Source organism: Penicillium mononematosum (genome assembly GCF_028829835.1).
Source record: "Penicillium mononematosum strain IBT 11891 chromosome Unknown utg000002l:1.0-8112719.0:1.0-8118358.0, whole genome shotgun sequence".
Lineage (NCBI taxonomy): Eukaryota > Fungi > Ascomycota > Eurotiomycetes > Eurotiales > Aspergillaceae > Penicillium > Penicillium mononematosum.
In genome coordinates this window covers 1566643-1581236 of record NW_026643272.1, presented here as the reverse complement: position 1 = coordinate 1581236, position 14594 = coordinate 1566643, and the positions used below count along the sequence as shown (strand labels likewise).

The following is a 14594-nucleotide window of genomic DNA, read 5'->3' as shown; positions in this document are numbered from 1 at the left end:
TTGTGCTTGTCCAAAGATCACGAACATATAGGTAGTATACTAAGCCAACAAACCTAAACACTACTTAGCTAGTAATGTCGATCTTTCCCAATGATATATCCAAGTGACTTACTGAGCACTGTACACACAATAATGGAGAACTTATGCTATAATAGAGAGATGTCTTGTTTAGGAACAGTCGCTGGAAACGGTACGATCTCAAGGCAGCAGGCAAGCAAGATAGCTCGTTGGAGGGGAGATGGTATTATACACAGCAGTTGGAGTAGCTCTTCATATTAAACATAAGATAAAATGGGTGCTTGGAGTCTAGCGGCTCAAGCCATCACTAAAGAGAAGCCAGTCAGTCATGCCATTCACATTTAACAGAAAAGGAAGATAGTCAACAATTTCCTGACTTGCACTTACATGTGGGTCTCCAGTTCATCCAAGTGCTTGCGCTGCTCGCTGATCTTCTTCTTTAACTGAGCAAGCCTGTCAAACCAATTAGCTCGCCGCTCCGACCTGGTTGTTCTCGGCTTTGCCAAACTTACTTCTCGAGCTCCTTCTCACGGATGTAAAGGCTCTCTTGGGCAGCCTCGCGCTTGGTGAATGCGTCACTAGTAGAGGGACAGATGTTAGCGACCTCTCATACAGATATGATGTCATACGACTGCGGCAAGTCAGACACGGGCCTGTCTGCTCATTGCCATCGAACTTCCAAGTGTAAGTTCCGCAGTCAACTTGCATCTCACTTACCCGGAAGAGGCACCACCGCTAGGGCGGGGAGCGCCGGTGTCACCTTCGCCCATACGAGGGACAGCTACCGAGAAGGAGCGTGTGAAAACTGCCCGGTTGGCAGTAGCGGCAGGACGGGCAAATTGACGAAGCATGATGATTTGAATGGTAGAGGGGTTCGAGTGAGATATGTGAGGTAAGTTCGGGATGAAGTTGACAAAGTACGAGGAGAAGTAAAGGCAACACTTGGAAGCTTATAGCAAATGACGTTACATGCCAAGAAACATCATGTGATGGACGGAAGAAACAAGCTTATGTCAGACACCGGGTCATGTGAACAAAAATTTCTGATAAGTCGCGGCCTTCTCATTCGACTTTCCACTTGGGCCTCCAGGGCTTCCAAGTATATGATAGCCCAGTACTTCAACTACTTCAATCACATCACAGGGACGGTCACATCATTAATCGACTGCAGGTGACTCTTTTTCTTTCCCTTCCTTTTTTGACTTTTTTCTACAACACGGATAGTCCGAGGGTAGAGCCTCTACCCTACTCTGTATATCAATTCGTTCTAGACTGTTTCGAGCCCATCTTGCCTTTTGTGATCTCGAATGAGGCGCAAGTAAGGAACCCCCGGGCGATTGGCGGATGCGGAATGGGGGATGACGCTGTAGGAGGCCCACCGAACCACACAGAAGCGATGAGAGAAGATTTGTGTATAGTATATGGCAAAATGGTATTATATTCTTCGATTACTTTTTGTATATATAAAAATAAAATAATTAAAAGAAAACAGTAGTTGAGGTCACTTGGACTTGTTCACTTATTTTTTTGGATATTTCACCAGCAAAAAAAAACCACAAAGCCCAAAAGAAGTGGGTTGTTCAGGTAAATCCCAACACCGCCTTCTGCCCCCCTCCTTTCCTCCTACCTCCTCTCTCTCAACTCCCTACTCTCTCTCTTCCATCTTCCATCCATCTTGCTATTCCTTTAATCACCTTCTTTTTCTTTTTCACAAACCAGGTCAGTGTCTTCCTGTCGTTTCCCCTATTGAATTTGCCCTTTTCTCGCCCTATTTCTATGCCCATCCCCCCGTCATCACCGCAAAACCCACACATATCAACAATCCATGGTGGAAAGAGACCCATCTTAAAACTACGATTCTCCCCCCAAATTCAAACCATGGGATCGCGCCACAATTTACGGTGCAAACCACATGTTCTCGTCTCCTTGTTTACTCGTTGAACCGTTGCCGCGACCGCTTTCCTGCGATACCCCCCAACGATACACGGGAAGACCCAAGGGCCCAGTAACCGCCACGATCGTCATGATCGGCCAAATCATTGGGGTCTCTAGTTTATGGCCCCAATGCTTTGTCATTCACAGACGTTCTACGTGATACTCATGGAAACTCAACTGGGCCCTTTCCCGTATATCTGAAGGGGGGTCGAGGGTCGATATCTACCCCTCGCCATCGCCTACTTGCACTGTCCCATGGCGTGATTTTCAGCCCTCACCTCAAAAACATTATCAATCCGAGAATGAAAACCCATGCGAGAAAAAAAAAACAACAAATTGGCTAACATAGTTTTGACTGTAGAAAACACACATTCACAATGGGTCACGAAGACGCTGTTTACCTCGCCAAGCTCGCTGAGCAGGCTGAGCGCTACGAAGGTTGGTTCCTCTTAAATCTAGATTTAGTTGCACAGGTCTCTGACAATCTGACGCAGAGATGGTTGAGAACATGAAGGTCGTCGCCTCGGCCGATGTTGAGCTCACCGTTGAGGAGCGTAATCTCCTGTCTGTCGCCTATAAGAATGTCATTGGTGCCCGCCGTGCCTCGTGGAGAATCGTCACCTCTATTGAGCAGAAGGAGGAGTCCAAGGGCAACGAGTCCCAGGTCACTCTTATCAAGGAGTACCGCCAAAAGATCGAGGCCGAGCTTGCCAAGATCTGCGACGATATCCTCGAGGTTTTGGACGAGCACCTCATCAAGTCCGCCCAGAGCGGCGAGTCCAAGGTCTTCTACCACAAGATGAAGGGTGACTACCACCGCTACCTTGCTGAGTTCGCCATTGGCGACCGCCGCAAGGGTGCTGCCGACTACTCTCTGGAGGCCTACAAGGCTGCCACTGAGATCGCCTCCACTGACCTTGCCCCTACCCACCCCATTCGTCTCGGACTTGCCCTCAACTTCTCAGTCTTCTACTACGAGATTCTGAACTCCCCCGACCAGGCTTGCCACCTCGCCAAGCTTGCCTTTGATGATGCCATTGCTGGTATGTTGAAATCCAGATTTTCGCCGCGTGCATTGACCAAAGCTAATATTTGTCTGCAGAGCTCGACACCCTGAGCGAGGAGAGCTACAAGGACTCTACTCTCATCATGCAGCTTCTCCGTGATAACCTGGTAAGTGTTCAAATCATCTGCTGATTCATTTTGTTCATACGCTGACCCGCATTTCTCACCAGACCCTCTGGACCTCGTCCGAGGCTGAGCCCGCTTCCGAGAGCGCTGCCCTGCTGAGAAGAAGGAGGAGGCCCCGGCCGCCGAGGCCGAGAAGCCCGCCGCCGAGTAAATGATTAACACCTAAAAAGACCTTGTTGATGGACACGCGTCCTCAGGGCGGATGGAACAACCGAGAGGAAGAGAGTGCGCGACGGGTCTTCTAATGCAAGGACAGATTGGAGAGGGAGAAAGGACGATGAGATCATTGGCCCGAATGTCGGTTTATAGTATCGCAGAGACTCGCAAGGGTTGGTGTGAGAAATATTGCGACCTTGGGTGTCGATGCTCTGCCATTTTTGCCTTGAATCTTCTCTACTTGCCTTTTGCTTTGGCCCGGCGCTTGTTTTCTGCCCTGGGGAATATTCATCCTGTCTCCTCTTTTCGTTTTTTTCATTCTCCTTGTTATTTTGTCTACTTTGCCTCTTAACTACCCAAAGAGTCCCCTTGCGCGCACTCTCCCAGCCCAACACACATACACACACAGAAGTTCTTCAAATCAGTTCCTTATCAGGACTTCAACAAGGGTATCCCTGCTGATCCCTAACCTGGCTTTTCACCTTTCCTATTGATCACTCCCCGTACATGTGCCATGTGGCGTTTGATTCTCACTAGATGTGGTTTCGAAGATAATCTCTCGTACACTATTCCAGTAATGACCTGGCGAATCATTGTAGCTGAAGCATGATGGTGCTCGTACGAGTCTATTTTCATCGCCTTTGATTCTGCAGGGTATATATAGCACGCTGTCTTGTCTAAGTAAACTATGTAGACCGTGCAGATGAAAGCTACTATCATAAACTTGACCGTCCCTGAATCAACACTCGCTTACCCACAATATCTTCATTTCCCTGCCCGTTGATAGCACGGCCACTGATCAGCGCATCAAGGACATCGATCGGTGTGTACACCGGTTCGGCTATTCTGTGAAGAACTAATAATATATGCATCTGCAACTAGCCCTATTGGGCCAGATCTCATAGTGCTAGTCTAAAGTAGACCCAAACCCAATTAGCATCCAAGCGAACTATATACTGTATACGTTCAATTCAATATGCATACCAAGGTCTCTATTATAACAGAAGGTATAAAATCCCACACAACCAACAGGACAGGTAACGCGAAAGATATAGTCTATACCAGATACTCAATTCAAACCAATATTGTTCCAGATAATGAATCGGCACTATATATCTAACTAGAATGTGCGGACATGTGCATATGCCCGGGTACTGCAGAAGAACCGCAATGATATCAGTGGCTGTATTAGCTGGACACTATCGAGCTTAGGCGCGCCAACCGGTATCACATCACGGTTGATCGTCTTCACACGGTATGCATGCCATACCGTGTGTTCGTTTGGCACTTGTAATGATGACTCGATAGGTAATTGGATGACGGTTTCAACTAGCATCGTTCTTGATCGAATTGGGTTATCTTTCTCCTGGTATTGACGGTTTTACACGAATCTACTCTCTAGTAACGGTCTCAATTGTGAAATATTTTCCATTGCTATGGTCGAAACCACAATGCTACCAGCCACGCGGGCTCGATAAAAAGGGGTATGAGGACAATAAAGGGGAAATGGAGGACTTGAGACATGCACGCTCCTGGGTATGTCAAGTGGAAGAAGCAGAAATAGAGCCACAATGATAACAAACATGATAAAAAGCGACATCTTTGTCTCCCCATGCAGAGACACGAGTCAGTCCAATGGAGCCAGTAGAAGGAAATAGAGAAAAAGAAAAAGGTTGAAATGCAGATGTACAGAGAAGAGCCCCCCTCGAATATCGAGGGGGCATGTGAGGAAAGAGAAGATAAACGGACTGCTCCAGAAGACCCCTTAAGATGCTTTCCACTTCCCACGCCGTTCTGTTGCGGCGATGACCGTCACCATGCAATGCCCATGACAAAGAAACATTTCAATGCTCTAGCAAGAGCCATTCAATCAAATCGAGTCTAGTCCCAGTCCCCGAAACGCCCAAGGTGCTATGCATCGAAAGACAACAAAAAGGAAGAAAAAGTACAAGTGAAACGTGTTCACAGAGCCATCAGAAAGACAAAAAAACGCCAGATGAAAGAGTGAGGAATAGGAAATAAAAGGGGCCAATAATATCGACAGGGTTGAAGAGAGGCAGAGTGGAACACTGCGTTAGATAGAAAGGCCGCACACCGACTTTGAGGATGATGTAATGAATCCGGAAATCAAATGCCAAGCCAGGTGGCGGGCCGCTGTACCAGCAGGCATGCAATGATGTCACGAACAATCCCTTGAAGTCGCCCCCATGAGTAAATAATTCGGATTCAGCCTCACCCCCAGTTCAGCAGCCGATATCGGTTGACCTGGGGGAATTGTGGAGACGATGACTTCTTGGCGTTTAAACTGCAATGTGGTGTGTTCCAGCGTGGCCACTCGAACCAGTCGGGTGGCAGATATGATGTGTGAGAAAATGGCTGTAGGATAATCCCTCGGGTAAATGCTGAGCCCATTGCCGAAAGAGAAGCGGTAACAAGAAATTCCCTAACCCTGCCGCTTTATGAGACCGTGACATGCTGACATTGGGCATGTAACTCATTGAGCGACCACTTGGATGTGCGGTGAGAAGAGAAATCCGTTGACCAGGGATGTCGTCGTAATGAAGTGAGAATAATTCGAATCTCGGTAAAACCCGCGACCGTATGTAACGCATGGAACCCCCTGCGGCAAAATACCAGGCGATCCCTCCTGATTAACGTCCACGGGGTATCCGGCCACCTTGCGACATCCGTTCGGAGGAAAGCCGGTTTACTTTTGTGCTTTGCGTGCTTTCGTACCGCGGGTCATTTCGCTCTTGGTCATGTTCCGAGTGAGACCACCGATGTAGTCTTGTAAGATTTTATTCTCGTTTTCCAACTTATCATGGTCCGATTTGACTGCGTCGATACGTTCGGCGAGAGCCTGAAGGGATGATTGAAGAGCCTTGGCTTGTCTGTGTTTTTATTTCATCTAGTTAGCCACCGAACTTTTGGAAATGGCGTAAATCAGTAGCAAAACGCCTAAGACGCCTTCTTTTTTTTCCCAACTCACTCTTGTAGGGTCTGTCGAGCCTCCTTGCCCAAACGCTCCAGATCGGCAGAATTGCGTCGTGGACTCATTGCGCGGGCGTCGTCGGGGGGAAATTCTTCCTCCTCAATTTCAATTTCGGGATGGTCCCGAGGGACAAGGATCGAAGCACTGGGTTTGCGGCTCGCCATTCGCGGACGTTCTGATCGGCCTCGACGCTCGGTTTCTGCGTCGGATATAGAAGAAGATGATGAGAGAGATGACATATGCATGCGGCCACCGTCGTTTGGTTGCGGCAGAGTGTCAACAGGGGAGGCTTCAGTCATTTCTGTATCTGAGGCCATAAGGGTTACTGCTCGCGACACACTAAGATCGAAAGGAGGTCCAGGATGGCGGTATTGAAGTTTGCGGATTAAAAGAGGCCGGAGGAAAAAGGCTGTTGAACGACCACGGGTCTACCCCTAGCGATGTACCCCAGATGAGAAATCTGTGTTACGCTTGAGGTAGCTACCGGGTCGGTTGAAAGTCGAAAAGGTGAGAAGGATGTAATTTTTTAAGACGACCTTGGCCGACTCTGAGTAATTTCGAAATGCGTTGGTTGAAAATGAATGCAATTCGAGATTGGCGGGAAGAGGGGGAGAAAGGTAACCGGAGTGGGTTCAAAGGGAAGGTCTGTTGGGGGGGAAATTTTTTTTCACCCTCTTTCCGGAAAGAGAGGCTGGCCACAAGGCGCGATCGATGCTAGAAGGTGATATAGGACTTTCAAAGAGAAGAGACCGAGTTGAAGAAAAAAATGAGAGAAGGGAGAAGGGAGTCAGAAAACCAGAGCTTGGGAAAAAGGAAGACTGAGTTTCGGTATCGGCGTTACGGCAGAGGGGGTACAACTGAGTGACCTTGGATTCTGGTACGACGAGTACGGTACCCCTGGGTACCTATGGAGTCTCCAGTATAATTTGGTCTATCTTAGCACCTTTTCAGTAGGTGGAGGAACTCATGTCCCTTGGATCATCCCTCCGAGATGGATCTTTTCTTATTTTTCTCTATATTTTCTGTATTTTCTGTATATTTTTCTATGGAGGGATTATTATTTTAGTTTAAAACATTCTAAATCTATAATTCATATCCTATACGGAGTATACGGAGTAGTTTTAAAATAACAAAATAAAGACAATATCCAATATAACTTTCAATTATATAAATTATAGATTATAGAAAAAGATTATAACCGGTGAGGATTCAGAAAAAGGTAAAAAGAGGGATTTCTAGAAATGAGAGGCGTTCAGGAACTAACGGGTGGCTCCTTGGATTTCCCCTTTCCCTTTCCTTTTCCCGACAAGTATCCGGTACACCGCCGTTCCCTATTCGGGTCATGGTCGGATCAAGTACTCGCTACATCATAGGGCACACGAGTCCTCTTTCCACTCTCCACCGCTAGTGTTGGTTTGACACGTATTGTGAAAATGTATGTATGTTTGTAGGTATATTGTATACAACATAACAAGAGTTTGCTTTCTTTTATTTTATATGCAAAGTTAGGATCTGCGAACTTGGGTCTTCCTGCATTTCTATTTCATCCGATCCGGTCGGTAACCTGGGGAATAATCGATAAAAATCCAAATTCGATCTTATATTTTTACTATTAGTAGAGTACATGTATTTATAGTGTATTATACAATATTGCACATGTGGTCATACCCCCGTCCTTCAGGGGAGGAGGGGGGGCATGCAATGTCGATCGAGCCTCACAGCCAAATGACGCCATAAATATTATTGGCCCTATAGTGTACGGAGAAATTCTCATCTACATCATAGTTGTAGAGAACACCTGTTATACTATGAAGAACAGAACCTTGTACACTACATGCACTTCTCGCGATGTATACATATGTAACTATTCTATGTCGCCTCGGTATGGTGAGGAGGATTCCAAGGGGTAAATACAGCCGCCCTTGGGCAAGATCGACCGAGGGACAAAGGAGGACCAATACCCGGTACAGATCCTGAAGGCCCATCTCATGGATTGTCCATCACCTGCCAACGTGAAATGTATAAAACGTACGATATATTGGAAGGAAAATAGATCCGAGAATAAATCTTACATGTAATAAATCCTCCTTCGCCCCTCGTTAGCCGCCTCCACCGCCACCAGGAAAAAAAGAAAAGAAACGAAGATAGAAAAGTTCACAGTCAAGAATAATGGGGACTTTCTCATAGGAAAGTTCAGTGGCACTGCATTTGCCTGCTCCGCACCCAAGGCCTGTCGTAATATCCCGCGACCAGTCACCATCCGCCTTAGCCCACCAATGTGCGCCCAACGCTTGGGCTTCAGACGATCATTCTCATTTCCATGGATTCTGACATCCTTCCTTATTATTCGATAGCTCGCTAGCCGAAAAGGAGAAACCGAGTGCCATTATAGGCGCCGATCTCAACAAATCGTTTTCAGTGAATGACATCTGCTATGCTTTTCCGGTCCCGGCAATATCTTGGACAGGCATAACCATCACCCTAACCATCGAAATTGCCGACGCCACCTTTAAGGTCCGGGGATATGTACTAGTCTTCCGCCTTTGTCCACATCTTTCATGCTTGAATTAGACCCATCAGGACTACTCCGTATAAGCACAACATACGATATGGGAAAGATATCAATCAATAATCGAGTCTATCGTATATCGTGCATCTCTTGCCCCGCTTGGCTTTGCTTGTGCGGTGACAGCCAACTCATCCCGTCTATCAAACCAGATGCGTTCCTGGATCCCGTTGTCAGATGACTTTTGACCCTCAACAGCAGTTATACGCTCAGGCCTGATACCGTATTTCGTACATCTCTAACAGTGTAACTACGACAGGTGTACTTGTACACCTTCTTCACCGAAGTCCATGAGGTGGGGGTTTGCGTGTGACATGCTTTGGGCCGTAATCTGAAAGTTGAAAGTTGATAAGAACCATTTAAGATATGTATGTATTTAAGGTATAAATTATACTGGTTAATATATTTTATATTATGGTTCCCACTCAAGGAAGAGAAAAAAACGTGGTCATCGCGGGCAACTGAGACAAAACATCAAAATCCATGACGATGCTTATATAACTATTTTAATATTAACTGCGGACATTTGTTTATGAGACATCCGCGTGTCCATCGTAATATTAGAATATTAGAATATCACGCGAACCCTGAAATTGCTTTTTTTCTTTTTTGGCTTTCCCAAAGCCACTCGGAAATGACGGTCAGAACCCACTCGATCTACAAGTGCGTTTCGTCTTGATTCGTGCCTTACCAACTCCCGAATCCCCACCCATACGAACTTTTTCCTCCATTACGGAGGTTACGGGGGTTACGGAGGGGGCGTGAAGGGATATAGTCGCACGCTAAGTGGACTTTTTCCTCCCTTCCTTTTTTGCTTCTTTTTGCCCTCGTCTTCTAAGTGGCCACCTTCCTATTTTTCTTCCATGATGGATATTTTACGCCCAATCATCTTGACTAATTCCAAGATTTTAGTGATTTTAGCGTGCTGTGTCAAGGTATGCCCGAAGGATTGTACCTTATGTATGTGTAGAGGCTTCTTCCGATCATTCCATGCATTGAACATTGAATATCATCTGTTTCCCTCCAATGGCCCGAAGTTGATACCCGCCCAGTATGTAGAATAGAGTTTAATACCTAGATATCCATATGTATGATAGCCGAAGACATCAATTTACCCAAGTAGGCCGAATAACTGTGTCTCACGTGTCTCACGCCGTCTCAAATCACTGTATAGGATTGAGAGTCAACATCGAACAGCATGTCCGTGGCAAAAACAGCAAAAACAATATGGAAGATCTTTCATTCATTGCGTAGGTTTCACTCCGGGAACATAGAGATATTATTGTGAGGTTCTCATGTATACGTAGACTCCACCAAGACAGGTACGGCATAAGCAGACCCAAAACGGCAAGAGTCATCAACGTTGTGTCTCTATCGCCAGAAACATGTCTTATATTGTACGTCAGCCTCAAATGTCCTATATCTCCCAAATTCAATGTAGGTAACACATAACACAGCACATGTCCACTTGTTGCAGATCCGACGATCAAGTAATCCGGTTTTCAGATTTGAATTCCTGTTTTGTGCCGTGCATTGCCGAGATAGATCCATCGAATGTGGGAGCTGGGGATCCATTTCTATGTACCAATCATGATGTTGGGAAATCTATGAGTGCGCGATGTGAGATCCATAGAGGATCGGATTAAAAGGCCAGCGCTGTAGTACCATGCTTTCTTTTTATCGGCAGTTTCAAGTGATAGGGGAAGTTGTCAAAAGGTGAATACAGTTCCAGCTCTAATAATCGCAACTGGGCCTAGCATGGGCGTTGAGATTGTGTCTAGAGTCCTAAGAGAGGCCAATGTTGAACCTGAAGGATATGATAATGATTCCCAGTAATTGTAGACTGTATAGGTATAGGTGTACAAAAAGAGCCCTCAAGCCCTGGATGCAATGAATGGTGTCCATTTACCACCATAACGCCAACTCCCAAACCTTTCCTTTGTTTTGTTCACTATTCATCATAGGATTGCCACTGGTACAGGGCTCTCAAAACAGCGACGCCGCCGGACTGTGTTTCCACAGTGCGGCCTCGGCCACGATCGTTGTAGTCTTTCGACGTGGAGCCTGTAGTCGAGGACATGGTTTCATAATCGGCATTGCGGTAGTCAACAGCACCTTCCGGAATAGTGCTGCTATCCACGATCTCGTTGGCATCCAGCTGATGATATGAACGGCCCCACCAGGTGCCAAATTTACCATCGCTGTCACGAGTCACCAGAGCAGCTTGCGCATTGTGTTTAATCCAGGGACCATATGTGTGGCACTGCTTCATATGCTGCTCATAGACCTCGGCCCAGCCGTCATGTGCTGTATGTTTGCGAACCGCGTCCGCCAGGAACTGCTTCTCTTGCGGCTGAAGAGGTCGACAGAATGCTGAAAGATGATGGAAAAAGATCCCCTTGAAGGTCTGTCCATCCTGGGAGCAGGTTCCGCGAGAATCACATGCGTCCTCGAGCACGCCTCCGCGACCAAGTCCCTTCCACTGCTGGTTGGAGGTATGTGGCCACCCGGTGGCTTGCAATACTTCGCGAACAAGCTCGTGACCGTCGCGCAGATAGTCTTGTGAGTTTGTGGCTAGCCAGAGTCCTCTCAGCCCGCTGAGAATGACTCCTTGATTGTAGGTGTATACCATAGAGTTGAGCTCGTCGCATTGTCCCGAGCCGGGATTCGATGTGCTTTGCCAGCCACTGATGTGGAAACCATCGGCATAGAGGCCGCCAATCCCAGTCATATTTGAGTCCTTGAGCCATTCATACCCGTCAATTGCAGCCTGCAGATGAACAGGGTCGTGCGGGTTCTTCCGTGCGGGCTGTGTGCCTTGTGAGTCGACAAGGAACGGGGCCTCGATAGAATCTCCGGGGAAGTACAAATACATCTCAATGCTTGCGGAGATATACAGCTCGTTCGTAATGGCATTCTTATATGGCAGCAAATATGGGCTCCATATCATGCCACCCTTGCAGAGGGTCTTGTCCCAACCAGCGGAGGCGAGCTCGTAAAAGATGCGTGCTCTGTGCGCAGCAGAGTTCTGGAACTGGGTACCGTACCAGAGTTCTCCAGAACTGTTGCTTGAGGAGACATAGTGAAGATCCGAGTGAAGTCTTTGGAACTTGATATTTTCCAACCATCCTAGCACAACCCATAGCATGTCATCATAAGCCTGGTTTCTGAGACTGAAAGAGTTTTCGCCAAAATAGAACGCGGAAGTATGGCTGAAAAATCGATTGACTGTATTCTCAAGCCTGGAGAAGGATAATCCTTGCAATTCATCAGTGTCGGGGAGATCAAGCGGCCCTGAGGTTAGAGACGAGAGCGCTGCCGAAACGTGTGTGCCCAACACCGCCGCCGTCCAATCAATGCTGGTCGGCCATGTGCCCTGCCACAGCACAAAGTACCTGTCTTGCATCACCTGCAGGGCGGCGATAAGATCGTGCAAGGTATTCAGAATGGGATCGTGAATCGACCCTTCCGGCGCTGATTCAGTACCCCCAAAGACAGTCTCCTTTGAGGGATCATCAATCGAACTGGAAGATGAAGGCACTCCCAAAGTTTCCTGAGATGGATACGCCAGCGCATTGGTCACAGCTGAAAACGATAGGAAGCATAGAATAAGAATGTGGTATAGAGATCGTGATAGCCCCAAGGGTGCAAAAGATTTGTGTTGGGGAGCCATTCTGCCTCAGGAAATCTATCCTGTCAGAATAAGACCCCCAGACACAAGATCACACAGTCCGTCTATAAGAATAGAGAGTAGAGGGTGCGCAATGACAGCGGCTAAAAGAGGAACAGCGATAACCTCATGCGCCATGCGGGGAAAATGGGGAGCCCTGGAGCCGACTCCGGAGGGTTAAGCTTAGTCACCAGACCCGCTGGCCGGGGGCTGGTGAGGACATCCACATCAATTGTATTGGCATCAAAGCCTTCCAAGGCTATGATCACGTTGTGAAATCATTGGAGCCTTCTGGTTCTACTATACTATCTCTAGGGTCCAAAGTTAATTTATCGACTCCAGCGCCACATGGCTGTCGCATGATGCACGCTGTAAGGGATCCTACATAGCAATACGACACCATATACTCCGTACTACGGAGTGCTAAGATACCATTTTTGACTTTGCTTGAAATGAGTCACAAGACAAGTGGACGTAATGAGAGGCCGCTTATACCGGAGAAAACCCATGCTTTCATAATGTACATTACTCCCAGACGCTGGGCTTTGAGGTCCAAGGTTGTCTTTGTTGACCAGATGCTCATACACCAATTTCAAATTTCATCAAACAGCCTTTCTTTTCTGAGTTGAAATCAGCACAACTGTAGTCAAAAGTTAAGTGTGGATTTCCATACCATTATGACAATCTATCGTGGCGCCGGCACGTACCTCTTGTGTGTATGTGTCCCATGCACACCCACACTCGGCCTGTGGACCCATACAGGTTCGATTGAGGAGGGGTCATGCCGGCGGATACTAGATGATATGTCCATCATTTGTAGACAAAGTTCTGGCAGGAAGGGTGGGCAAAGGTTCGAACGAAACAGCGCGAGGTATTGAGGAAAAAGAAAATGTGAGAAAAAGCAAAGCCCAGGTATCAAATGGAAGGCCACAAGCAATGTATGCTGCTTAAATTCTATCATTTCCCGTCCCTTAGGGAAGCTTAGTCCCGGTCGCCGCCAGCTTCGGGGCTGCGACTCCGGTTGGGGCTTCTGCTGCGATTCCGAGTAGCCCGGCCCTTTGGCCCTCCATTCTTGTGCTTGCCTGACGGGGGCGGGCGGACAAATGCATAGTCGACATGGAGCGTCTGTTCAAGGAGCTTGTAACCGTTAAGGTTCTGGATAGCTTCACTGGCTTCGGGGAGAGTGGAGTATTCGATCAATGCGTAGCCCTACCGGAATAGTGCTGTTAGCTATCGTTCCATTGAACGTGGGTTGACAAATATCCCCATATTCCAAGAAGAGACGTTCCTGAGGTTAAGGTTCAGAGGTAGTTGTGGGATTGAGGATGCGCACCTTGACATAACCCGTTCGCCGATCAAGGTTCAAGCTGAAGTTTTTGATTTCACCATACTCCGCAAAGAGTTCAGTCACATCTTCCTCGGATGCTTCCTCGTGGATATTAGATGCGATGATAATCCATCCTTCGATACTACGCACGGCGACCGCGTTCCCCTGGGTGCGTGGCTCAAAACTGCGGTCCGACTGCTCGGGAGCATCGTCGTGGGCCACGGGAGGGTCAATTTCCATTTCGTTCGACATATTGTAAGGCAGGGGACCAAGAAGACTGATGCGACTGTGTAGGTATTAGGTTTAGTCTGCACGTCCGTAATGGTCAATGAGTCTGGGTCTGTGTCGCGATATGAAGTCTGCAAAGGGTGGAGGGCGGTATTATTGGGCGGTCTCTTGGGCGGTCTTGGGCAACCTACCAGTTAAAGGAAGCTAGCAATCACATGACCACAACTGCCCTTTCTAGTTCGGTGCATCTGATAAGTTCGAATCGTAACATGTACCTGAATTTCTTAGTATGTCTCTGAGCCTAATCCAACCTTGGGAGTAACAAAATGCTGGGTAGTAATGTATAGTCTCGGTGCAGAGAGCCAGTCATGGTATTACATCCCTATCCAAAGCCTGATGTGGCTACACAAATTCACTTAGAATTATATCCATATACATACTTGACTACTAGGTCGCTATCATGTTTCATCGCATTGACGATTTGTATGCCCAGGTGTAGCCTCATGTTTAC

At 47.4% G+C, this 14594-nt stretch overlaps 5 protein-coding genes across 5 annotated transcripts; 1 reads left to right on the top strand and 4 right to left on the bottom strand.

The window, feature by feature from the left end:
- Window positions 1-306: 306 nt before the first annotated feature.
- Window positions 307-869, bottom strand: N7519_002344 (uncharacterized protein; the record flags this gene model as incomplete). The annotated part of the gene is made up of 4 exons (XM_057289122.1): window positions 307-325; window positions 406-471; window positions 531-596; window positions 736-869. The coding sequence occupies 4 exons, from the start codon at window positions 867-869 to the stop codon at window positions 307-309; spliced, it is 285 nt and encodes a 94-aa protein (XP_057150324.1).
- A 1443-nt stretch (window positions 870-2312) lies between these two features.
- artA (14-3-3 adaptor artA) lies at window positions 2313-3398 on the top strand. The gene is made up of 4 exons (XM_057289121.1): window positions 2313-2391; window positions 2448-2996; window positions 3056-3126; window positions 3189-3398. The coding sequence occupies exons 1-4, from the start codon at window positions 2331-2333 to the stop codon at window positions 3297-3299; spliced, it is 792 nt and encodes a 263-aa protein (XP_057150323.1). The 5' UTR covers window positions 2313-2330; the 3' UTR covers window positions 3300-3398.
- Window positions 3399-6007: 2609 nt separating this feature from the next.
- On the bottom strand, window positions 6008-6609 carry N7519_002342 (short coiled-coil protein; the record flags this gene model as incomplete). The annotated part of the gene is made up of 2 exons (XM_057289120.1): window positions 6008-6191; window positions 6290-6609. 2 exons carry the CDS (start codon window positions 6607-6609, stop codon window positions 6008-6010), a joined length of 504 nt encoding a protein of 167 aa, XP_057150322.1.
- Window positions 6610-10809: 4200 nt separating this feature from the next.
- N7519_002341 (putative glycosyl hydrolase) lies at window positions 10810-12531 on the bottom strand (the record flags this gene model as incomplete). Its single annotated transcript, XM_057289119.1, has 1 exon — window positions 10810-12531. The coding sequence occupies one exon, from the start codon at window positions 12529-12531 to the stop codon at window positions 10810-10812; it is 1722 nt and encodes a 573-aa protein (XP_057150321.1).
- A 978-nt stretch (window positions 12532-13509) lies between these two features.
- Window positions 13510-14107, bottom strand: N7519_002340 (RBM8 family RNA-binding protein; the record flags this gene model as incomplete). Its single annotated transcript, XM_057289118.1, has 2 exons — window positions 13510-13737; window positions 13862-14107. The coding sequence occupies 2 exons, from the start codon at window positions 14105-14107 to the stop codon at window positions 13510-13512; spliced, it is 474 nt and encodes a 157-aa protein (XP_057150320.1).
- Window positions 14108-14594: the final 487 nt, after the last annotated feature.

Coding starts and splice junctions, on each gene's coding strand:
- artA (XM_057289121.1), top strand. CDS start 2,331: ATGGGTCACGAAGACGCTGTTTACCTCGCCAAGCTCGCTGAGCAGGCT. Junction 2,392..2,447: donor GCAGGCTGAGCGCTACGAAG/GTTGGTTCCTCT, acceptor AATCTGACGCAG/AGATGGTTGAGAACATGAAG. Junction 2,997..3,055: donor CTTTGATGATGCCATTGCTG/GTATGTTGAAAT, acceptor ATTTGTCTGCAG/AGCTCGACACCCTGAGCGAG.